General features: G+C 41.3%; 1 protein-coding gene and 1 long non-coding RNA gene across 2 annotated transcripts in view; both read right to left on the bottom strand.

The window, feature by feature from the left end:
• Nucleotides 1-25,047, bottom strand: part of LOC119491380 — a 349,936-nt gene that overhangs the window by 42,842 nt on the left and 282,047 nt on the right. The window lies entirely within an intron of this gene.
• Nucleotides 1,602-17,171, bottom strand: abhd15a (abhydrolase domain containing 15a). The gene is made up of 3 exons (XM_037775333.1): nucleotides 16,251-17,171; nucleotides 4,599-4,951; nucleotides 1,602-2,897 (listed from the first exon to the last, which is right to left on the bottom strand). Exons 1-3 carry the CDS (start codon nucleotides 16,749-16,751, stop codon nucleotides 2,240-2,242), a joined length of 1,512 nt encoding a protein of 503 aa, XP_037631261.1. The 5' UTR covers nucleotides 16,752-17,171; the 3' UTR covers nucleotides 1,602-2,239.

Below are 25,047 nucleotides of genomic sequence, written 5' to 3' on the forward strand. Positions count from 1 at the left end.
GTGTGTCACAGCCAGGCAGCTTGTGTTTTGCATGAGGCTGTGAATCTCCCCGTAGATAATGAGCGCATATAAGGATATCCTGCATGTATGTGACAGCTCGTTTGCATGTCTCTGTGTGTTTATTCTCTGTGTGGGTATTTCTGTGTGTCTCTCTGTTTATTTGTGTGTGTGTGTGTGTGTGATGGCGAGGAGGATGCGTGTTGACAATGTGTCTGCTGGCACACATTTTGTGTGTGTACACTGCTGTGTTCCAGCTGTCTGAGTGGATAAGGCTCAGTGGGTGCACACACACACACAAACACAGAGAATGACTGTAGGCACTGTGCTATAATAGGGTGTGTCTGTGAGCATTTACTCAGCAGGGTTTTGACAAGACCTCAGATCCCAACTTTAGTGTGATGTGCTTTAAAATGAAAATGATTATGAGCAAAAATAATGAGAAACTGAGAGCACGATATATTAATGCAACATGCTGGTATTAATGAGGCATTTACTTACCTGTAGTGGAAAGATAAATGCTATCTTTCAGATACAAGTGTGTATCCCAAGTTTATCATCTTGGTTCATTTATAACATTTCAAATGTTTGAATTCCATCACATAATATAACACATTTAAAAGGCGTTTTTATAAAACAAAAATCCGTTGACAGTGCTTGGTAGTGTTGTGTCCTGATGCTTTCTACTGCTCTGAATTAACCTCTGCTTTTTCCTGCCTATTAAACTGTCGAGCTGCCCTTTGAAGTGTTTCAACACAATATTTATTACTTTGTATCGTTTTAATTTGTGTAATTTATTTGCTTAATGCACAAGAATGAACCCAAATAGCACAATTTCCAGGTATTTGCAACGTATCCTCATACAACGGTTCGTATAACTCACGAAAAGTTATTCGTAATTTTTTGTGTTTTCCTACTAATGTCCAGCAACATGTCCCACACATGTCAGTTCACGCTCCAGTCTTTTCAAAATAAGCATCAGTCTTCACAGGAAACAACTTGGTTAGGTTTAGGCAGCAAAACTACTTAGTTAAGTTTAGGAAAAGATTGTAGTTTGGGTTAAAATAACACCGGAAGTGGCGTAACTCAAGTATGGAAGTTACGTGATAAATAAATCAACGTTGACTTCTGGTTTCACATGGGGTACGAACACCGGTCGCTTGGGCGAAGGTCTGGTGTTTTTTTAGCCGCCCATCCACCCCGACCTCCGCCTTACGTGGCATTTGACGCTCTTTATACTTCCTGGTTCATGATTACGTGGATTGAAATTGATTTAGTGCGATTATTTACGAATTACATTGCATTACTTTTCATAGGTATAGCTACGAACGGTGTATGAGAACAGCCTGCAAAAAACAGTATGCTGCTGTCAGTCTTAAATGCTCCAACTTAGTGCGAAACCAGCCACCATCACAGCTCCACCACCTTCAGATCCTGAGCAGCCGGGGGAAACCTCGGAGCAAAGAGTTTAAATGATGAGACAGGAAAGTGCTCATTAAAATATCATAATGTCGTGACACAGATTTTCCTCTATCACACATATATTCCTCTATTCCGGGGCACCACAGGACATTTCCCAACACAGAAGAGAAAATCAAAAAAAATACACAGTAAACTGTCTTTAATGTGCACAATAACACTGGATGAGTTCAATAAACTCATTTGACATGTAGCTCAAATTCATTTCACAGGATTGTTTTCCCCTTCTTTCTACTCTACTATACACAAGACTTTCAACACTTTTTCTCCTCAATAAAAATCCTTTCAGTGATAAAAAGAAAAACAGTAAGATGCCACACTAAGTGTCCAGATGTCAAACATCTTGTGTAAACTGTGTAAAATGTGAGGCAGATGAATCAATAAAAGCATGTGCGACAGAAGAAGCCTGTAGTTTTGACAGCTGGCAGTGAAGAGATTTGTATCAGTCTGTAGAAAAATATATCCCCACCCGTCTTGAGAGTTTAGTTTCAACTGTTCAGCAGTTAAACATTACGGCTGCATGCAGGCTTGTGGCCTGTCGTGCTCTTTTTTTCTGTCCCGAGTGTTTTATGGTTCACATCAAGTGTGCGAGAACAACACACACTTAAAAGTACTTCATGACCTCAGTACTTCACAACATCTGCACTCTTCTAGATTTGGATATCTTGACATTTTGAGTGTCAGAGAGAGCAGAGAACAATCAGAACACCCCCAATCTAAATAGAAAGCATCAGTGGAGTCCATTAACTTCCATTAAGCTCCCTCATCGTGTATAGGACCTCTGCCAGCTGTAAATGGCGTGGATATTATGGGAACACGCTGGCACTCTTTTACATGTACTGACGCTGCGGTGGCGGAAAGCTCTCCCTCCTGCGCCTCCCCCCAGCCCCCTCCTCCTCGCAGCGAGCTGCTTCGCTCTCTCTTCTGCAGCGAAGAAGTCTGTGGTCGCCCTGAAGAATTCCAGCACGGCTTTGTGGCTCCAGTTGGTCCGACGGCCCTCCGTCCCAGTGTTCGGTGCAGCGGCAGCACTGACTGCACCACATGCACCAGTGGCGCTCCCCTCGGTCTGGGTGGAGAAACCACAGTGACTCCCACGGTCAGTTAGGAGGAGGAAAAAATGTGGGTTTGTCTCAAAGAGTTCCAAGGGTACCGTGGATTGGGCGTCGCCGCGGACCGGGTCGTCCTGAGAGCACACACTCAGAACAGGAATAGCCACTTCGTCCACATCTCTCAAGGGTTCATTGCGTTCCCAGTAAGCGTCCCAGGTACCTGAAGTATTGCAGCTACTGCTGGTCCCTGCCGGTGCAGGTGCTGAACCCACATGTCCAGTCTGACAGAACAACGCCTCCTCCAGGCCACGCAAGGAACAGCTGGAAAACAGGGTGTCTGTCTGTATGGTCTCACCCAGCACCGTCTTGTACCTGTGCACATCAGCCGAGGACACACACACATGCGCCAAAAAACAACACAAACATACAAATAAACAGAGACAACAAGAGAAAACCAGTAAATCAATTTTGAAGAGCTGCATGGCTCTCATATTCCCTCAGTGGCATTGATTAGAGAAACCTCACCTGGGTCACGATGTCTCTCAGAATCAATGACTTGACACTGAACAGGCCGTCTGTTGCTACAGTAACTTGATTGTCTCCTTAATCTGTCTGCGCCTTTCCAGTTAATGGTTAGCGAGTACTTGCATCTGTTTTTCTTACAATTCCCTGTAACTGTGTCTCCCTTTTGGCTGACTGAAAATTCATCATTTTCCTCGTCTCAGTGTATTTTCATTTGGCATACTTCATGAAGCAGCCTTATGAGGCTGTGCTGTTTTTCATCATCTTGACAGTAAACTGAAAGAAGAGAAGGAGCTGTTGATCTCGTTCTGTCTTCCAAAACTCATTATGCTTAAACTAATGCACCATGTTTCAAAAGGGTAGGATGTGTACGTACTGCATATCTGCACCCAGAAATCTACTATAGACCTTTTGAAATAGAACTTCTTTGCAGGTTACAGGGTTATTTTCATAGGTCTTGCCATCGTTCTTATAGAGTGCTGCAGGAATGAGTCCTGAAACCCAGTGATGTGTGTTAGCATTTTAGCACTTCCGGTTCCCTCGTCTCGGAATATGATGTTTTTTTTTTTTTTTAATGGGTTTTTAGTTAGATGCCTAATATGAGGTCTGTGGGTAACACAAGCTTAAGAGAATTTAACGTTTTGTTCTTCGATATAAAATACTTAAGTAAATATCCCACTTGTGAATTTTGTAGCTTTTACATGTCTTGAAAAAGGTGATTGCTAACAAGTGGCTAAATGAAACTACTAAACATCATCACGCTGACTCGTCCGCCTTTACAGCCTTGTTGCGTCTACTCGCGCTCATGCGACCGCGGTTTAGTTAGTTTATAGCCTAACGTTAGCTTTTTACTTCTGGCGATTGCATTCACACTTCAAAAATCTAAAAATGTTCATTTGTGGAGATTATCTTGCTGAACAAAACATGTAAGTATCATATACTTTTGTTTGCCACAGAGCTTATTTTCTGCAATAATACAAAACCCAATAGAAAAATCCCATTGGCTCTTTGTCAAGGGAACCAGCGCAGTGCTAACCTCCTGGTTGGCCTACAAAAATACGTCATCCTTGCAGCACTCTATTGGTAAATATTCAAGTTAATTGCTGACACCTGGGAACGAGGCAACCTCACTAAAAAGGAAAACAAGTTAGACACCAAGTTTTTAACAAACTCCTAGGTTAGCTAAACATCTTTCTGGTTCAACTTTGACCTACCCTATTTGCCGTAGTTATGCACATGTTTTTCTTGTGTAAGTAGGGATTGTTGCTGACATTTCCGGTGCGCTCCTATTCGAAATCTGACAAAATTTCTGACTTATTTACAACCTGTCTGATCCTTTTCTGGTTTTTGTTTGACAGATATTGCTGTGGTGATGTCGCTGTGCTTCCAGATTTCAGCAATTACTTTGTTGGTGAGTACAATGTTATCATAACCAATAAAGGCCCAAACTATGCAAATAAGACCAGAATCTTTCTGTTTACCTATATCTGTATCATCACCATTTTGCCCACACATCCCTCACTACCACCACCAGCATGTTTCCCTCCATACCTGCTGAGACATATCTTCTGGTAGAGCACCAACGCCCACTGCAGGGGCCAGCACAGCCCGTTCTCAAACCAGCTCTGACAGCGGAACACGGGCGACAGGCAGACGGCCGCCGTCACGTAGCTGGACGATCCACACTCCCCAAGGTAAGAGAGGAGAAGGCCCGACCCGGTGCTCTCGCTGACCGCATACAGCCTCCCTGCAGGCTGTCGGTGTCGAATGTAGCGCACGGCCTCGCGCAAATCGGCAGGGTCACCAAACTGCTGCAGCTTGAGGGTGGTGAGCGGGGCGCCGTTGTGGCTGCGCCGGTTGAAAACTGCTGGGAGGTAGCCGTGGGACAGTGCAGTTTCACACAACTGTAGAGAGAGGGAGTGGAGAAAATAAATACAAGGCTGTCCATGTGTCTTCAAAAAAAGGGTGGAAGTGTAACGGATTGGGAGCATTATGGAGGAAGACAAGATGGGAAAGGTATTAATCCATTTACGTAACATTACAGAGAAAGGACATGAAATAGTTGATATACGATGCATTTTACATACACAAAGAACTCCTCTTTTTTGTCCCTCTGAATACCTTGCGTGGCAGCTGGATTCTCGCGATTTAATGCAATGTAAACCACAGTGCTTTGGACCAGTCAGCGTCCTGTGAGGAGCTACTTGCAGCTATGGGCGTGGCTTTTTGTGTGTGTGATGCGACACAGAGAGGCGACTGTTTAGGTTAGCGTAGATGCTGCAATAGTATCAGTTATATCAGAAGTGGAAAGTATTTCTTCTTTGAAAGAAGAGCAAAGAACGGCACTGAAGTATTTTCTCGATGGAAGAGGTTTTCGCTCTTCTCCCGACTAGTTTCAGCAAGAGTTTGATTGACAGATGGTTCAGCCAATCTTTATATTTTTTGAGATTGCCTGCCTTTTTCCAAACAGTTTCCAATGAGAGCTTCTGTGTAACAATCTACCTGGTGGGTCAGTTTATCTGAACATGCCACATGCTCGACATAGTGTGGCCTAGTCTCTTGGTTGTAATGCCACAGAATTAAACAATGCCTCCTTTTAGAAATCAGTTTCCATTTTGTTCCACTAAATGTCTTTGCAGTTGTAACACCTGAAAATGGCATGGTACTACTTTTTATTGTATGGAAAAAGAAACGGTTGCCGGGGGAAGTGAGAACCCAGTAAAACTACAGGATTAAGTGTTGCTCCATTTCGCTGTGCTGCTTCACTGTAATATTACAGAATAGGTGCAACTGCCTTCACTCCTTTGAAAATAAACACAGTAAACATTTTGTCATACACTGAATCCCAGGTTATTTTCTCTTACAGTTTCACCTATTCATGATTTCAGACGGTTGAGGAACCAACTCTTGTGAGACAGATATACAATATTAGGCTTCTTAGTAATACAGTTTGGCTCAGTTGAACGGGAGCAACATTATATATTTAGGCTGAATGAATGAATGGATTTAAGGAAACGCTTTACAATTGAATGAGAAGTGATGCCCTTTTCATGTTTCTTTAACCGAAATTCAAATGTGTGAATCGTTTTAATCACTGCTTGTAAACTTGGCAGTTCTATTCAGCACATAAAAACATTTTTACTCAACTTTAAATGGTGTGGAGAATGTAGGAGAATGATATATCTTCAACGTTTACGACTATAGGTGCAAAACAGCATCATTTAGTGTATGGCTCCATGAAGAATTATGCAAAACTGATGGGAATAACACATGACAATAACAAGCCATAGAGCAGGCATCATTGAATAGGTCTCTTTCATATCAGCAAAATGCTCTTCTGCTCACCCAAAAGTCTTTTTATCTTCAAAACAAGATAAATTAGCATCATTTTCTTTTGCTTATAAGACGTTTGAGAATCTGGCTCTCCACATGTAATGGTTCTGCTGGTGTCTTTTCTCTCTCTGCATGTTTACTGTAAACTGTTGTTTACTAGAAATATTACAAGGCTGTAGCTGTAGCGTTAAGGAAGGAAAGCAGAGTAAATATATAACTTCTTCTTGTAGCTTTGGCTGGACATTATCTTATTCTAAGCATCATTTGATTTGTTAACTCCTTAATCTTGTTAATGATAGTATTTAAGTGTTTAATTAGCACAGATTCTCATATGACATAATTCTATTATACTAAATGTTGAGCAGAAAAGACTTAAGTAAGCCTAAACCTGAGCTTATAACTACATAAAGTGGGGAAAATGACTGTGAAGTTTTGATTCGGAGCAGAAATGACAGTTAAATATATAAATTACACTGAAAAGTTCTCCCTGCAGAGAAGGACTGAAAATGAGAGATTGTTCCAGTCACAGCTCTGAATATTACCTTTTAGAATAAATTATTCAATCCACTACAGTGTCTGGAAACACAAGCAGAGGATTTGTCTTCCCTCTTCCCCTCAACATAGAAGGAGAAGAGTTCAGTTCTCTGTTTCCTCAAGTGGTCAGAAACAATTGTGGTAGCCTGTGCAAATAAATAATCAGATTTGAAATGAGTTTCATTCTGCTTTAAATCTGCAGAAATCCCAGTGGGATGCAGGAAGAGCTGCAGAATTGCTGCATTAAATATTTACCAGCAGAGGAAGACTGCAGTAGGATTTTTGCCACTTTCTGGTATGAAAAGAGGATGCTTTGCGAGGCAGTGTTAGGAAAGCTCCGAGCAGAGCTAATACACCGGAACATCATTCATTCATTCAATCATTCTTTCCCTAACTCATTCAATAGATACTACTCTGAATCATGAGCGGAGGAGAAGAGCCATTTCAAATGAAAATGAATCACTTGAGTTCAGTTTAATTCTCAAAGATATTGAGAGACACGATTAGATATTTCACAATCTAGACTGCATATGAGGGCCGGGGCTGAGCGCTGACTGTCGCTGACTGAGATTAAATTAGGTGAACTGAGTGTGAAATGATTTCGTCCTGCTTACGCCTGCCTGCTCCGGTATTAATACAGCAACACTGTGGTGATGCACTCTGTGAATCACCCACTATAACAGGCACAGTGAGGGATGAGTAACAACTGCGCACAATAAACACACCGTGAGGATGGCAAATAGGAAGAATCCACTTAGTCCAAAGATACTACAGCTGTTATGTAATTTTTCATCAAAACCTAAAAACCTACTTTTTGTTTGGAAGCAAAGCAATAACTCAATACAACTTTTTTTTGACAATCTGATGAATTCACCAGCTTACAGGGAACACTTGTACTGAGTACTTCCTTAATGTGACTATTTATTAGTTTTAACCTATTAAGCCCAAGCCCTATTCCTCGGAAGAAAACGCCTAAAATAATATACCCAAAATGAATCAGGCATAGCTCCTCAACCATAAGGTTTATATGCATATATCTGGTCTCCTTTGAAAAGGTAAGAAGCTAAAGAATATGAATCCAGTGTAAGTAAACTAAACTCTTTTACCATTCCAGAGAAAATGAAGATGCAATAAAGGAAAAAATAAGATTTTTATCCTGGTATGAAAATTTTAATTTCAAAGGCAGTATCACCATTATAACAAAGGTCCTATGGATAACGGTGAAACTGAATGTTGTTCTAGACAACCTTGACAAAACACGGCTACTGTTTTCTGCCTGAGCTTCACCCAGACTTCCCATCAGCCCCAAGTGACTAAAATGTGCCGTTTCGGGTGAAAATAACATCAGCCTTGGTGAAATAGTTTGGCAAGAACATGGAACACTGTGTCAGTGTGACTGTAAAATGTGACGTTTGACAGCTTAGTTTCCCCGTTAATAGTGGGCGATGTGTTTTTTGAGTGGAGGAGCGTTTAAGTGCTTTAGAAAGCTTGGAATTTCTAGTTTCCAGCAATACCAAACATGTTATTGTAGACTGACGAGGAAATTATCACGGATCTTTTAAACGCAACTTGTTCGTATCTTTACGAAGCTTATTTTTCTATGACTTTATTGTTAAAATACTCCATAATAAGACATAGTTTGGACAACATACAGTTACAGATTCTGAAAGCTGAAGACCCCACGTTTTCAAAACAGCATAACATGCATATCTTCTACAAATAGACCATCTTCCATGGCAACATTTTGTAACTATGCCACAGGGTTCGGTCAGCGGGCTTTTTTTCCAGATCAGATTTGTACACATTCAATTTCTGGCAGTACTTTTCCGAAAATGTTATGTTGACAGTGTGAATTTGTCTTTTTTAGAGATCTCAGCGTCATTGCAGGAACAGTAAAAAACGAGCAGCAGCTGCCCCAGCAGTTTTCTGCCAGAGCTGATAAACTGTCAACTCGGTGACAAATTCCTTCAGCAGGGTCTCCAGACAATGGACAACATGCCAGCCCTCATACTCACTGTCCTTCTTATACACACACACACACAGCATTTAGACAGCATTTATTCTGCTCCCCGCTGTACTGAAACAATGACAAAGACATAAATACAACAATAATCCCTTTAAAGCATATTGAATGAGGTGATCTACTTCTGTGTGACCACATCTAGTGTTAAACAAACTTCAGCAGCTTCATGGCGACATGTTGCCACAAATCAGGTTAAATTAAGGATGTTATTTGATTAGAGGCCTTTTAGAGGCAACAAAGCCTCTCGCTACAATGCTCTGCCCTCTATCCAGGTCAATAGTTTCCCTAAATACTCTTCAACAGGACTGTGATACATGTCCAGGGAATAGATTTGATTCTCTCATTTGGATATGTGCAGCAGCGCAGCCAACATTTAAGGGAAAATTTGTTTTTGTCCAAATGCAACATGATACTATTGTATACTACTGTATGGGCTCACCACATGTAAATCTTCATTTCACTGCTTCGCTGACAGTTCAAAAAAATGATAAAAATATAGATTAAACGTTACTGTTCTTGTTGTGTAATGAATGCCACGACTGCCATCTTTATAGTTAATTGATTGACAGTTTTCTGACCAACTAATTGTATGAATGAACCCTGGCTAAACAAAGCAGAGTCTGTTTCTTCTGCATTACAGCAGACAAACAGCAGAGATAGAAAACTCTCCTTCCATCCAACATGGCAGCACTGCTGGGGAAGAGAGTGGTTAATTTAAAAAAAATCATGATACCATAGATGTAGAGTGTTGGGAAGTCTTACAAAAATGATGGACTTTAAAAAATACCAGACAGTTTATTCCTCTCGCTCAATTTCAAAGTGTTAAGCATCACATTGATAAATTCAAAGGGGAAAGTAGTTATTAAGTATTGAGGATACCTGTCACAGTAAAAATATCTAGAACTGAAGTCCCAACCGTTTGTCAAGCTACAGTGGCTCCTGTTCCACAAGCCTCCATGAAAATGCATTTCGTCATAGAGGGTTTGTTGCATTTGTTGCATACTGTATTGTAAAGTTTAAACACATTAGTGGCATCCATATTTTAAGGTAAATGAGCTTCTGATACTTTATTGGTTAGTGAAAAATGTGATACTTTGTCATTTTAGCAAAGAAAAAACAACCGATTCCATGAACCATAGACAGAAGTGCTGCCAAATCCTGATGCGCAAATTGAATATTCCAGGTAAGGCAAGGCACTGATATTGGAAAAAGTGTGAGGACAAATAAGGAGAATTCCCTCTGTATCCCAGTGTCCACTCCACGCACTCCCAACAGTTTTTAAATGGTGCAGCAGGCCAATTATGGACTACAATTCCTACACTGGTCAGAGCCCATTAGGTTTTATTTTAGTGAAAGAGGTCAATGTCTTGGAGTATCTTTTTTTTGTTCTCTTTCCAAACTTTTAATAACCCTGTTGTTTTATTTTGAAATGAACAATAATGACTGACTGTGCATGGTATGGCTTGTCTGTGTTAGTATGGCTCACCAGAGCAGGACTGGTGTTTGTATGGCCAGTCAATCATGTGTTTCACAAGTGTATTGATTTATCTGCTACACACATGATAGCCTGATTTTGGTTTCTCCATTGGCTGTGGTCTGGAGGTGGTCATGCTTTTTAGTTTGAACAGTTCATCCAATATGTCCATAAACACCTTCTAAGTTAAGTTGAAAATCAGTTCTTTAAACACGTCGTCATTATCCCATTTCAAAACCAAGAGCCAACATCAAAAGATAAGTTACTGTTTTAATAACACAGACTGGCACGGGTGTGCCGACTCGACACCAAACCTTAAAATTCACAAAGAGATGAGGGGACAGACAACACACATCTACTGTAACGCCCCATTTGCTTCCTTGCCTACTCGTTGTTATGTTATATAGCAGGCCGTTCTCATACACCATTCATAGCTATACTTACGAAAAGCAATGCACTGTAATCCGTATATATCCCACAAAATCAATATACTCCACATAATTGTGAACTAGGAAGTATAAAGAGCGACAAGCCCCAGGTAGGGAGGAGATCAGGGTTGATGTGTGTCAAAAAACACCAAACTTTCGCCTACGAGACCGTTGTTCGTACCCTGTGTGAAACCAGAAGTCCGTACATAAGTTATGGCACCTCTGGAGTTAATTTAACCCAAACCACAATCTTTTCCTAAACCTAACTAAGTAGTTTTGTTGCCTAAACCTAACCAAGTTGTTTCCTGTGAAGACGGAAGTTTGTTTTGAAAAGACTGAATGCATGTATTTAGCGTAAATTGACACGCGTTGCTGGACATTCATAAGAAAAATGAGGAATAACTTTTCATAAAATATCATACGAACTTTTGTATGAGGGTACGTTGCATATAGACATAGATATCAGTACATCTGTCCTAGTATACCCCGTCTTGTGCTTTGTACCGCTGGTAATGTTTCTTTGATTGAGACATTTCCAACACTATGACTGATGAAGTATTACTGCTACTATTACCTCTTTCACTGATCTAATCGGGACTGTTAATGGTAAAACTTTCCCACTGTTACTCCAGGAGTGCTAAACTGGCCCGCAAGGAATTTGGAAAATTCCAAAGCTGCTCTCAGAAAAACAATTATCTAAGTGTTGAATGGTAAATTATACGTAATGACCGGATTATATAATACCTCATATCTATAAGGAATGAAAATGAGTATGCCAAAAGCATTCAGAATAAAACACTTAACTAGGTCACAAGCTTATGGTAAACTGCTCACAAGTCTATCTGCTCGGTCAGGAAAGTGTGACGCGTGTAAATCATAAGAAGCGAGACAGCTGCAGCAGCTGGATGTCTGCCTCAGGAACATTTAAGGCCTTTCAACACGTTGCTCTAAAACGCTGAATATGAGTCTCAGTCCAGCATGTCTTTACACACCTTCAGTATATTAAACTGGCCTCTTTTTGAGGTTGAGGATGAAAATGGGTTAAAATTTAATTTGTTGATGGTTGAGGTCAGGAGAATTTATGGACCTGTAGCTGTCTGTGCAGACGTGCTTGGACTTGAGAGTTTAGATTAATGCAGTGCTGGTTTAAAGGAATAGTTCGACATTTTGGGAACTATGCTTCTTCACTTGTGTTCTTCATGTGCTGGATATAAACATGTAAAATCACAATGTGTTATTTTTACACTTCAGCTTATTTACTGATTAAAGAAACAAGATATAATGCCTTAATTGATGAGCTTTAGAGGTGCCGATAGGAGGATTTTGTTACCTTCGGACTGAGCCAGGCTAGCTGTTTACCCTTGTTTACAGTCCGCTAAGTTAAACAGCTTAATTTTTTACCACACAAATATGAGAGTGGTATCAATCATCTCATCTAACACTCAGCAAGAAAGCAAATAAGTAGGGCTGTCCTTGACCAAAGAAATTATTAGTTGACTAACACTCATACGATTTTGTCGACCTATCGATTAGTTGATTTAATTGACAGATCTGTAAAACTGAGTTTCTCCACAAAGAATTACTCAAAAGCACCACTTTAAATGTTGTATAGAAAGCATAAAAATGGACTAACCAACTAAAGAATCTTAGTCCAAGACCAAATGGACCGGTTAGTTGACTAGTCGACTAAGAGGGAGCAGCCCAACAAATAAGCGTATTTCTCTAAATGTCGAGGTACTGCTTTAAAGGTGCTGTCTACGATATCCAGAGCATTAATATAGCGGCAAACAACTATTAGCTATGTAAAGATAGACTATAGAGGAGTAATGTCTACCTGAGAATGAAGTTGCTCTCCCTTTGTGTGTGTTGTAGTCCAAGCTTATCCTTACATTGTTGACATTGCGGTCACGGCTGATAATGCCGTCCGGATTGACGGCGCCATCGCGGAAGCGTAGCACCCACCCTCCGGTCCCCCCCCCCCCAGGTTAACACTGTTAGCTCTGTCAGCACTGTTGCCTTTTTTTTCCACTGTTAGCGCTGTTAGCTACGAGCCACTGGCTCAGCTATCTCCATGTTGAGAGCCGTGCGGAGAAAATAGAAATGCTCCCAACCTCGTATTTAGCATCTTTAAGAAACGGAAAGAACAAATGTGTTATGTGATCCTATTAGTAATATCATTCAATGCACAGTGATTTAACTTAACTAAGCAACTGACTGACTGACTGAAAGAATGAATGAATGAATGAATGAATGAATGAATGAATGAATGTTTGTATATTTTGTATTTTTTGGGATGAACACATTTCAAACTCTGAAGACATTGAAAAGACTGTATATGACTATTGTTAGTACTGTATCAACGTTTCTACCTATACCATATGTGAATATATATGAATCATTCCAGACCACATGAAACAAAGGAGCATGAGACAAACCGATAGTAAAAATATAAATGATTTAAGAGGAGATGGCTCATTCATAAATTCATGAGTTGCTGAAACGTACCGTGTAAAAGAGAAGGGGACGGGGACCACAAGCCTGCACACTCCGAAGACAATCTACATTTCCCTCTCTGTTTCTGCTCTGTGTCACAGATATAGACCCATGTGTGTGTGTGTGTGTGTGCCCACGCAAACATGAGCTCTTCTTATCTACACACACACACACACACACTGGGTTGTGCACACCAGTGATAGGAGCGATCTTAATTGGTGTGTATCCCTTGTGGTGCCTCAGCTTTCCCAGGCGTAACCGGCTGACAGCATCACTATACTCTCTACTCTGATGATGACCCAAAAAAAAAAACACGAGGCAGAGATCTGTCTGAATGTGACAATTACTTTTCATCTCCCCATCAGTTTTTCTTTTTCCCCGTGGTAAAGCTTTAAGTCACCACATGTTTATGTTTTAACACCGCTTTCCTTCTATTTTTATCTCTTCACACTTCTCTTCTGTCATCCCTTTATCCTTTATTTTCATAGAAGTTATTCCCTCTAGATTAATGTCAAGCACATTTGGTTTTGTCAGTGTGTTGAGTTCTTGCAGACTTGTTATTTCTGACATGGGGCTGACAGTGAGCCTGCTGTGACTGATTTGCACACAGACCTAACAGTATGAGATGAAATGAGCTATTGCGCGATGCCAGGTGCCCAGAGTGGCGCGAGAGCCAACAGGCAGTCATGTGGAGCGGCGCTGCACTTCCCCAGACCCCTCAAGTCAAGCGACGCTTTGTAATCCCTCACTCAATTACCTCAGTCAGTGTATTGAAAGAGCAGTTGAAAGCCTCCGCATCTGCTCCTTTTACCTCTCCGCTCTTTTCTTCCAACTGAGCTTTGCCATGGCTCAAACTCAAGTGATTGCCTTTGCCCAAATGGTCATTGTTGATTCGCACCGACATCTCCTCACGTCTCTTTTAAAGGGGAACTATGGCCATTTTCAAAATTCATACATGCTATTTTTATGGTCTAAGACAGTCCAAAAAATCTCAGTAAACATGAACAACTCTCTCCCAAATCCAAAAACCAGAGTTCCAAAAACTCAAATTTGTGATGTCATCAAGTATAACATCTGGTGCTGCTCCATAGACAATGAATTGAGAGAGATGTTCTAGATGACACTGAGAGCACCCATTTTCTGTTTCACAACTGAGAACGCTACCGTAGAATAAAGCTCATTTGGGTATAAAATAGAAAACATTCATTGTCTATGGAGCAGCTCCAGACTTTATACCCTCTGACATCATATGTTGAGACTCTCTGGTTTCTGGCTTTGAGAGAGTAGCTCATATTATGGAAATAACATATTTTAATTTTTAATTTAGTCGGTGTTCCCATTTAAATGGCTGAATGTCTGACTTCTCTTTTGACTATAGTTGAAATACTTGTTCTTGTATGTGTCTTGCATGTTTCTGGATTCTACCCTCTGAATTTCAAAATGATTCGCTCTGTTATTGTTTAGTATTTTGGTATTTTAGCTATATGCAAATGCTCACTTCTGCTTTTTTTTTATTGTAGAAATGCTACTGTTATATTTACATTGAATAACAGGACGCAATACACTCATGTAGTTGCTGTACTGTAATTTTCCCCATGTTGACTCTAGGGCGGCCCCCTCTTAGTTGACTAAGATTTCTTTAGTTGATTAGTCGTTTTTTATGTGTTTTTTTCATGCTGAATGACTTATTTCCAAGAAACTTATGAGCACATCTCTGGTAAACACAAGATTTAAAGTGGTGCTTTTGTATGATTCTTTGTGGAGGAACTCAGCTTTACAGATCTGTCGATCAAAATCGTGAGTGAAGAATTTCTTTGATCGTGGTCAGCCCTAGTTGGCTCATGCTGTGAGAGACCGAGCAGAGACAAAGAGCGGTTACGAAGTTCATTACACAATTTAAGATGCATCCTGACCTTTTTGCCAATGAAATGGATACAAATGTGTTTCTTTCTGTAGATATGTATAATTCAGAAACAGCAATATGAGGCTGTCAGTGTCTGCAGGGAAATCTGCTGTTTCTAACCTTTTACAGGTTAGCAGGTTTGTGGAATGTTTGAAGTTTATTTCCGTGGTATTGTTAGGGATGAGGCACCCGCTGTCCAGCAAACAGCTGTATGGATATTTTTAAAGGGACTGTTTGTAACTTTTTACAGGTATAAATCTACCGGGTCGGTGTCCTATGCGCGGTCGCATATGCGCGCTCGCGTGTGGCTACGCTGTTCAGACCGCTCTGCTGCCTGCTTGCCTTCACTCACACAACGCGCGCGTTCTCGCTCCACCTCACGTTCATGCGCGCTCACTACACCCTGCAGAAGAGTTAGTTTAGCTCTGAGAATATCTAGTGAATGTACAGTGAATGTTTGTGCAGAAACAAATGCTGTAGCTCCTCCAGACCAACAGAGGTTTTCCGTGTCTGGTGAAGTGACGGGGCTCCGCAGCGAGTAACGTTGTCGTCTCCGACCGGGTGCCGGTGTCTCCCTGTTCACTCCGGCTGCGGTCGGGAGACGATAACCCCGGAGCCCCAGAGGCTGAAGCAGGAAAAGCCAACACTAGGATCAGCATTGATTCATGGAGAGACCTCCGTCTGGTCAGCTAACATTACTGCCAAGCAGGTGAAATATAGAGTAATATTGTGGTTTTAGCTGACGTGTGTCGTCTCACTGTTTTGAGCGATGCTCGTTCATGTCTATGTAGACCGACGCTGACTTAACGGCCACAGGTGTCGCTGTTAACAAGCATTTCTGAAAGTTACAAATAGTCCCTTTAAATTTTCTATAACTTTTTATTATGAACACTGTCTGATCTTTTGTTTGATGGCTGTTCAGTTTCAGCATGCATATTATTTATATATATTATTATCTATGATCAACAGGATCATTTTATACAGTGAAGTCTGTGAGAGAAGCCATGAAACGCACCTTTAACACATTCCTGGTGATCTTCCCAAAAGAGTTTGGGATGATGATCAGAATTGGACTGGTGGAGTGACTGGAGGTCCTGCGTCGTCTCTGGTAGGATGGCACAGCCCAGTCCAGAGCCACCAGCCCGTCGTCGCTCAGCTGCAGGTTGTCCCGCACGAACTGGACCGGGCTGTCGTAAGGCCAGCACGCCTCGTACACACTCTGCAGGAAGGAGCTGGACCGCCACGTCCAGCCGACGCACGACGGAGAGTAGTTACTGAAGGTCCGGCAGTGTTTCAGCAGGTAGTTGGCCAGCGCGGACGGTTTGCAGATGAGAGCCACGGTGCGTCTCTCATCACTCCCATCTCTTGGTGTCTTGTCCTTCGCTGCCTGTTGAGAAATCCCCAATCCCTGCAGCAAGGCATCCGACTGGCTCTCGGTGCCAAAATATTTGGAGCCTGGTGGCCAGATTAGGACCACCAGGACCACAATGCACAGAGCCACCAGCCATTCCAGCATTGCAAGCAAAATGAACACAGCACTGGACTCCTTATTCCAGATCTGAAGTTAAGATCATTACAAATTTACATTACAGAAAACAACTCTCAGTCTTGTGCTGATCTTTTGTCCCTCAATTGATGCTCAGCTCTGAAGTTTGGTTCTTCCCTCCTCCGGTGCCAAAAGCGCACCTCGTCTTCTTCTTTGTATAGGCGTGCTGTGTCGTTACGCAGCGTTTCTATCACTCCAAACCGGATTTCATGTTTCCATTTCTCCAGGCACTTTTTTTTTTAATTAACGAGGAGATTCCATGCATCCGACGCCAACTGGCTCATAAACATAGACCATGTGCAGCAGGAGGACTCTGCGCTCAACCCAACAGCTGGGAGCGCAACACACTGTCTGAGAGCAACGCGCCTCTTAATGCTGGAAACGCCTCCCATCATGTCCAGCCCCTCCACCCAGAGGGAGCAGGTACTCACTCTGGCACGTGATAATCTCTGCTGTTAGAGTTTAATTTACTTCCAGTACACACACAGTAAAAGGAAGTACACTTAAGAGTGTTTTTTTTTACACTTAAGGTATTATCTTGTTTGCTCATCCTGCCAGATGTGTAGTAGTGCACATGGTCATTATCAGATCTGAGTGAATTCTTTGTGAATGAAATTGGCAACATGTGCACACTGTGACCTTGTAATCAGAGAGTAAAAAAATAATTAAAGGGACTATTTGTAACTTTCAAAAATGCTTGTTAACAGCAACACCTGTGGCCGTTAAGTCAACGAAAGTCAGCGTGGGGCTCGCGCTTGCTCGCTCTACATAGACATGAACGAGCATCGCTCAAAACAGTGAGGTGACACACGTCAGCTAAAACCACAATATCACTCTATATTTCACCTGCTTGGCAGTAATGTTAGCTGACCAGACGAAGGTCTCTCCATGAATCAATGCTGATCCTAGTGTTGGCTTTTCCTTCCTCAGCCTCCAGGAAGCAGCGGGGCTCCGCGGCGAGTAACGTTATCATCTCCGACCGCAGCCGGAGTGAGCAGGAAAACACCGGCACCCGGTCGGTAACGAGATGATAACGTTTCTCTCTGTGGAGCCCCGTCACCTCACAAGACACGGAAAACCTCTGTTGGTCTGGAGGAGCTGCAGCAGTTATTTCTGCACAAACGTCCACTGTACATTCACTAGATATTCTCAGAGCTACTAACTCTTCTGCAGTGTGGAGTGAGAGCGCGCATGCACGTGTAGAGGTGGAGCGAGACAGCGAGAACGCGCGTGGTGTGTGAGTGAAGGCAGGCAGAGGAGCAGAGACTCTAGCCACACGTGAGCGTGCATACGCGACCATGGGATCCCGACCCGGTAGATTTATACGCTTAAAAAGTTACAAACAGTACCTTTAAGCATGAGATCTGGATACCTGGACTCTATGAGCTGCTTCTTTGGTGGAGACCATAAGTAATGTAACCAGTTAAGCAGGTCTTTGTTATGTAACAAAACAACGTCAGGTTGACTTCAGACTTCAGTGTCTCAGTGTTGTAAGTTGAAGGAGGGGGTGAAAGTAGGCCAGCGTGTATTTGGACGTGCACATTGTGATGCACAGCGAGCGCTGCAGACATCCAGTTTGATTCAAGCTTATAACGTTTATGTAATGAGAGAACCTCCACTCTACTGTTTCCCTCCTTTTGTTTTATCTCTGAAACTCAAACAGATAAAAATAGCCCAATTCAATAATGAAAGCAAGGAACCAGAGAGCAGGAATATTATAATTGTAAATCAGATATGTTGGAGGATATATAGGGCAAATAGAGATTATCATCTACAAAGGAGTATTTCTCTCCTCTGTGGAAAAGAAGAGGAGCATTTGAGCAGCAGGAAATAACATTTTCCTTCACTTATAATATTGTTAGCTTCACATTCTGAGGCGCAAGTTGAAGTAGGGATGCTCATAATCCTAATTATTTTGGTCAATAGTGAGATCATGGTTATTTAACACGATTACTCGCTGACTGGAAATATCGTGCATTTAGAATAGAACATTTTGTAGGCTACATTTGAAAGTTAAATGCATCAATCTGGTGAACCTTGAGAGCAAAATTAATTAAGAGGCTAGATCTATGAAGAACTTTTGCTCTAGTAAACATTTTGATTATAAACACAGTGGTTGTATAGATAAGAATGGTGATGACACGGCAGAAAAGTCACACCCATAGCATGTGTAAATGACAAGGGGGGTCGACATCGCCGCACTGAGGACAGCCCCAGTTGACAGTCGTGCTGCACCACAATAAAAGAAATATGGTGCCTACAAATGGGGTCGTGTTTACCGTGTTCACGATAACAGTTCATATGAACGCTTCCCTCTTGTGGTATTCACAACCTCGTGAGTGGAAAGTTTCTGAAAGCTCAGAGTTCACGAGTTTTGACTTGTTTGTTGACGTTGTCAGAAATAGCGGAGGACATGGAGGTACATTTTTCGGTGCATAATAAGTTAATCATTTTGTAATTTTAGTTGTATATTGTTTTTCTTTGTAATTTTATAATGGGTCTGAGGAAAATGTTGATATTCCCAACGCAACATCTTTTTCCTCTGTCATTATGCCTGAACGCCCAGCATATCGTGTACACGACATCCCATGTTGTAAACACGAGCTCACGAGTTTCATTTGAAGGCAACAATACACGGCGTGGGCCAGCCAGCGACGGGGAGAGTTACCATGAGAGGATCCTCCCACATCGAGCGGCCGTCACTGACCTGCCAAAAAATGCAAATTAGATTAATTTCACAGCCCTAAGTTGAAGCCATGGTTGTTATTGTACACTCAAAGATCCATGGGAGATTGAATTGACATCTTAATCAGTCACAAACACACGTTAGTGCTACTACTTATTTGGTTGATAGATTTCATGGAAAGCTGTAGCCGTGCCATCTGTTTTTGAGGAAATGTTGTTTTGGACTCTCATTTAACCGATGGCAGCATAAACAAAGCGCTGCGGCCTGCTGAACAGAAATGGATGGCGGTGTCACTGTGTGTTGTTCTAGTTTTCAATGCCACACTGTTCCTGTGGATTAGCCAATGGAAGAAATGAAAAACAAATGGCAACACGGGAGATGCCAAGCCGACAAGCGGAGAATTGAGACAAATGAGTGGCTGGAAGGATCTCAGTATCACCTCAGAGACACTTTGAATGCCAGAGCTGAACAGCTTACAGCTGGTACACCGGAGAGAACCGGGTGGGGGAAGTTGTATTATGTTAATTTACTTAGCATGCAGTTTCAGACGCTGCTCATGAGACACTTCCCATTTGTGCGTGATAACCATCTCACTTGTTGTTGCAGCCCCGGGGAAAGATAATCCCTCGCTGTAATGTAATTTTAGAGGCTCCGTGGTGGTCTATTAAAACTGTTTGATCGTCCCCTTTAATAAGACGTCACGTAATTCCTAGAAATGTTATTTGCACAATGTTGATTTTAACGCCCTTAAAGCAAAACTTGCATGAAAATAATATATTTAATGGTCATTCCTGTTCTTACTGTATGATAGTCAGATGTTTTCAAAGGCTGCAGTCTGAGCTGCAGGTGGAGCTGGATTTTCTCGTTTCGTGATAGTCATATCGGCCTTGACATGATCAGATTTTAGCCGAAGCTTAGAGATAAAGGAATGGAAGTCATCAAGGGGAGCACAACCTGTTCGAAACATTTAGTAAAATCATTTCATATTTTTAGTGTGAAACTGACTGACTGAAGAAGGCACATAAAATGAATTTTGGAAACTCCCAGGGAATAACCAGGAATGCATGAGATCAAAACACATTATAAATGATCGTGTTCTCTGATATACACACTGTCTATCAAGGGCTGAGTGAGGCTGATAGGCATCAATAAACACTAGACTTGTAGTCAAGACAGATTTGTAAGTTTGCAAATGGGAGATGACGTAGTCTTCAAAATATGATCCGTGACACCTGCATGTCACATTCTGTATCGTGGTTTACGGAAACATTTCTCTCAAGCAATTGTTTTATTAATTTGTATTAAACTTAAAGTAAAGTGTGTCACCCATCTTTGCAGATTTCTGCAAAATGAAAAACCTGTGAGGGATAGTAAAAGGAGGAGAGAAGACTGTCGATGTATCCGAAAAGGTCACAAAAGAAAAAAAAAAATGTGTGGAATATAATGATACGTTTTGCATTGATGGGAGGAGGTGAGGAAGGAAAAGGTCAACAAGTCAACTTGAACTTTGGGACCAGATGGAAGTGACTAGATTAGATAAGGTTTGGACTGACCGGGTAGTGTAGGAAGGTCGGACATCAAAGACCCTGGAAAATGTCATGAAGGTTGTCTAAAAAAAACAAAAAACGCTGCTGTCCTCTGTTTGAAGACCTTGACCCTCATCTTTAGGTTAACTGATAACTGAAAAAGACATACAAAGAATTGGTTGGGGAAATGGTGCAGACGATAGAGGCTTGTCATGTTGGTCATTCAAATACTTTTAGGTAGTTTAATCCATATGTAAGAGCCAGTTATGCACATATTTATATTTGGTAATTGTTTATGTTGGCATGATATATTACAAAAGTTCTGATATTATTTAAGTTTATACCACAGTTTTCGTATAGTTTGATCCATTTAGGATTATGTTGTTTAGTGCTAGAATAGACATTGTATTATTTACCACAGGTTATAGTGCTGAAAGGTAGTTTTTCATTGAATATGGCCAAAAAAGGTTTTTAAAATATGCCGTGAAGTCTGCGTATGTGTGGATCGCAACAAGTTTTTAACCGTGTTAACGTTTATTAACGTATATATTTGAACATGAAGTCGGATGTGGACCGGCAGGGATTTAAGTTGGATGGAAATCACCCGCCTTGATGTTGTAATTGATTCTCAAATAAACCCCTGTTCAAGTTTTCCCTGGCTCCTTGTGAGTAGATTGGGTCTTCACAAAAAGTATTGAAATGAATTGGAATAAGAGTCAGAACTTGTACAGACTGAGTGACCTATAGTACCTTAGAGCATGGTAAAACAGCCACTAAACCATATTTAAGATAACAAATCTAAAATAAAATCTGTAGGGATGAAGTTTTGTGGAACATGCAGTCCTCTATTCTGTCAGTATTTGGTATTGTGAGAATGTTGTGTTACCAAATTAGAGGCATTATTTAATGATCAATTGAGGGAGAAGACAAACTGATAACACACATATATCTTCCAGAGTAGACTAGGAGTCTTTGTATTCATTTTATTCAAGCAGATACATAACTGAATGCAAAACTATTCCCTTGGTGCAAAAAAGATGGGAAGAGCCTAACCCAGTAACTTTCCCAGTCATTGACCCCGGAGACACACACACACACACACACACACACACACACCTGCCTAATCCACAGTCAAACATTGTGCTTTGATACGCAGAATATCTGGGTTCTTTCTCCAGGAGTGCTGACAGGATAGGAAAAGTAGTGGGCCGAAATGAAGACGTAGCCTAGAGGATGCACTTTATCCTCTCTAGATATTTAATGAATGAAGTCTCCTGGCTGCGATTCTGCTGAGTTACACATCTTCACTGTGGCGGAGGAGGTACAGTAGCCTACAATCAGTATGAAGAAGCCAATAGAAATTTTTTAGTGTGACAGATTAATTAAGAGTGCGTTATTATCCGTGATGAAAATAACATTGGAAAAACCTAAATCTAGTGCATGCTGTTATTCTAAAGCAATAGTTCAGCACACAAAAATATGCTTATTGGGTTGCCGAGAGATAGATGAAAAGATTGTTATGCAGTCAGTTAGCATAGTTTAGTATGAAGAACGAAAACAGAGGCTTGTATTATTTGGCTACTGGCTACTGCTACATGTTTAGTTTCAGCCAAATATTTTAGGTACATACGTGAGTCTGCGATCGTTCTTCTCATCTAAAGGCCTTTATACACTGGGGGTGTGACGAAATAAACACGAAAATGCAAAATACTCGCCTGCAAGTATAATATGTTTAGGACTTTTATTGTGAAAGGGAAGTACGGAAGGAGTGGATCTCGTCTGCTCTACTTTTGTCAAGGTTGAAAGGAGTAATACAGTTTGCCATCCTGTGTCGAACTACGGAGCCTCTGTGTTGTTGTTTAATAAATATAGGCACAACTCAACCGGTTCGGCTGAACGTGATTGGTCGATGCCTTTGGTGCGAAAGCTCATAAAAACGACCTTGTTTCGGAAAAAAAGTAAGTTGCGTTTTTTCGCCGCATTAAATTCACGTTCTGCGTGAAAGTATTCACGTGTGAATTGATCGCATGAAAAAACGCCCTCGGTGTGTAACGGCCTTAACTCTAGACAAGAAAGCAAATAAACATATTTTTCCAAAATGTCTGAGTATTCCTTTAAGTCTCCCAAAGTGTCATGAATTGTTTTCTAGCAGCGCGGCTGGCTCCAGTAGGAATTCAACCTCTAACACGGTAACCTCTAACTCACTGAGCTCAACTGGATAACATCAGTAAACAGCATTTTAATGTGTCCATTATCACAATTAAGAGTGACACACTGAGACAAGAAGCTTTACTCAGGTTACTAAAAGTGAGCAGGACCAAACAAGCAGGAGAAAAGAGGAGTGAAGACATTAAATCCAAAGAGAAGAAGACAGAGAGCAGCCTGTGCAGCATCATGACACATTTTATTTGTTTGGATCTAATTCGTGGGACCAACCAAATATCCATCCTCCACATTTTTTATTGAGTTGCCTCCTTGGCGGGGATGCAAACCAGCTGTCATTTGATTTGATATTGAGATTCTTTAATCTAAAATAATGTCTCTGCAAGAATGGAGTCTGCTCTGCTACTATGCTGGTCTCACTGCGTCTTCCTCCTCTTCTCCCCCCTCACAGACTCAGCCCCTCGTCACCATGGCACAGCCACAACCTTTAACATCAAAACAAACAGTGACTGTGTCACAGCTTCAAGCTGATTACTGTAATTCAGGGGAATGGGAGCACCATCTTGGCTCAGACATGGTTCCGCTTTTTTTCTTGACTTATGTTTGATTGTTTTATGGGTAAACTTAGTCCAAACACAGTGCACCAACATCCCACCTAAGCAATTACAAAAGGAGAAATGTTACCTCTCCCAACCCAACCTCTGTAGCTGCAACCACACGCAGAGCTCATGTTTAAGTTGGCTTTGACTTTTTTCTATTTATGTGGTGTTGCAGTGCATGTCCTTCTCCTGAACCCTGACTCTGACGCAGGTTTACTGTTGACTGACTCATACCCATGCTCAAACAGATGTGTCCACTTCTCAGGGTGGTTATTTGATGGGCTGCAGTCTCTGAGGAATGGTGGATGAAAACAGAAACAAAATCCAAACAGATGTCTACATTTACACTTGCTTTGATAACATTAATAAATCACATATGAATTTAGAGCGTAAACATCGTCTTCCACAAGTGTCACGAAGATTAAAAAAATATATATCAAGTCACCAACAGCCCATCCTGTTGCATTGCCACAATCTTGCATGTCAAGACTCGACCACATCCGAAGCAGCGGCCTTCCTGCTCCATTTAAACTTCCTGTGACATCAAAATGAACATCTCAGCTGAGGTATAAAACCTCCCAGCAGCTCACTGAGCTATCAAGATAAAGAGTGAACAGTAAATTAGCCAAACAGGACATCAGGTAATGTCTTTAAAACAGAACATTTATGAATTTTGTACCTTGAACTTCACTTTTTGATCATTTACAAGTGAGGTTTGGCCAAGGTGTTTATCATAAAATAGTCGGTCTCATAAAAACACCCAGTCAACTGCAATCAGCCAACTCCCAAGCACTGTTTTAATTTAAAAGCTCGTCAACAGGAAAGCTAATCTGAGACTTGTTCATTCTCCAAGAGCGGGACAACAAATAAAACAACAGACGAGAGAAGCAGTTGATTGAGGAACTTTAAAGAGATGCTGAGGCAGAAAGTTAAATAAGGAAGGAAAGGGTGGTTGAGGGTAAAATAAAACAGAACGAGATAAAAGAGACAGAAAGAGGTAAGAGAATAAGAGACAACAGAGTCTCTCATGACAGTTGGTGAAATACTCATGAATTTTAATTGAATTTGATTTGTGTACATAAACACGAATTTCCCTTTTTTTTGTGACACTCAGCACCACTTTCAACAACGTAGTTTTGTGCGTTTTTCTATGAATGTCCAGCAACACGTGACGCACGTGTCAATAACTGCTCCAGTCTTTTCAAAATAAAACTGCTCAGTAACAAACTACTTAGTTAGGTTTAGGAAAAGATTGTGATTTTGGTTAAAATAACTCCAGAAGTGACGTCAAT

This window comes from Sebastes umbrosus, chromosome 7, assembly GCF_015220745.1.
Source record: "Sebastes umbrosus isolate fSebUmb1 chromosome 7, fSebUmb1.pri, whole genome shotgun sequence".
Lineage (NCBI taxonomy): Eukaryota > Metazoa > Chordata > Actinopteri > Perciformes > Sebastidae > Sebastes > Sebastes umbrosus.

Bases quoted from the DNA above. Each gene is read 5' to 3' on its own strand.
- abhd15a (XM_037775333.1), bottom strand. From the start codon at position 16,751: ATGCTGGAATGGCTGGTGGCTCTGTGCATTGTGGTCCTGGTGGTCCTA. The intron at 4,952-16,250 runs GTGCGTTTCATG...CTCTCTCTACAG, and splicing joins TCACCAGGAATGTGTTAAAG to TTGTGTGAAACTGCACTGTC. The intron at 2,898-4,598 runs GTATGGAGGGAA...TGATGTGCACAG, and splicing joins CAGAAGATATGTCTCAGCAG to GTACAAGACGGTGCTGGGTG.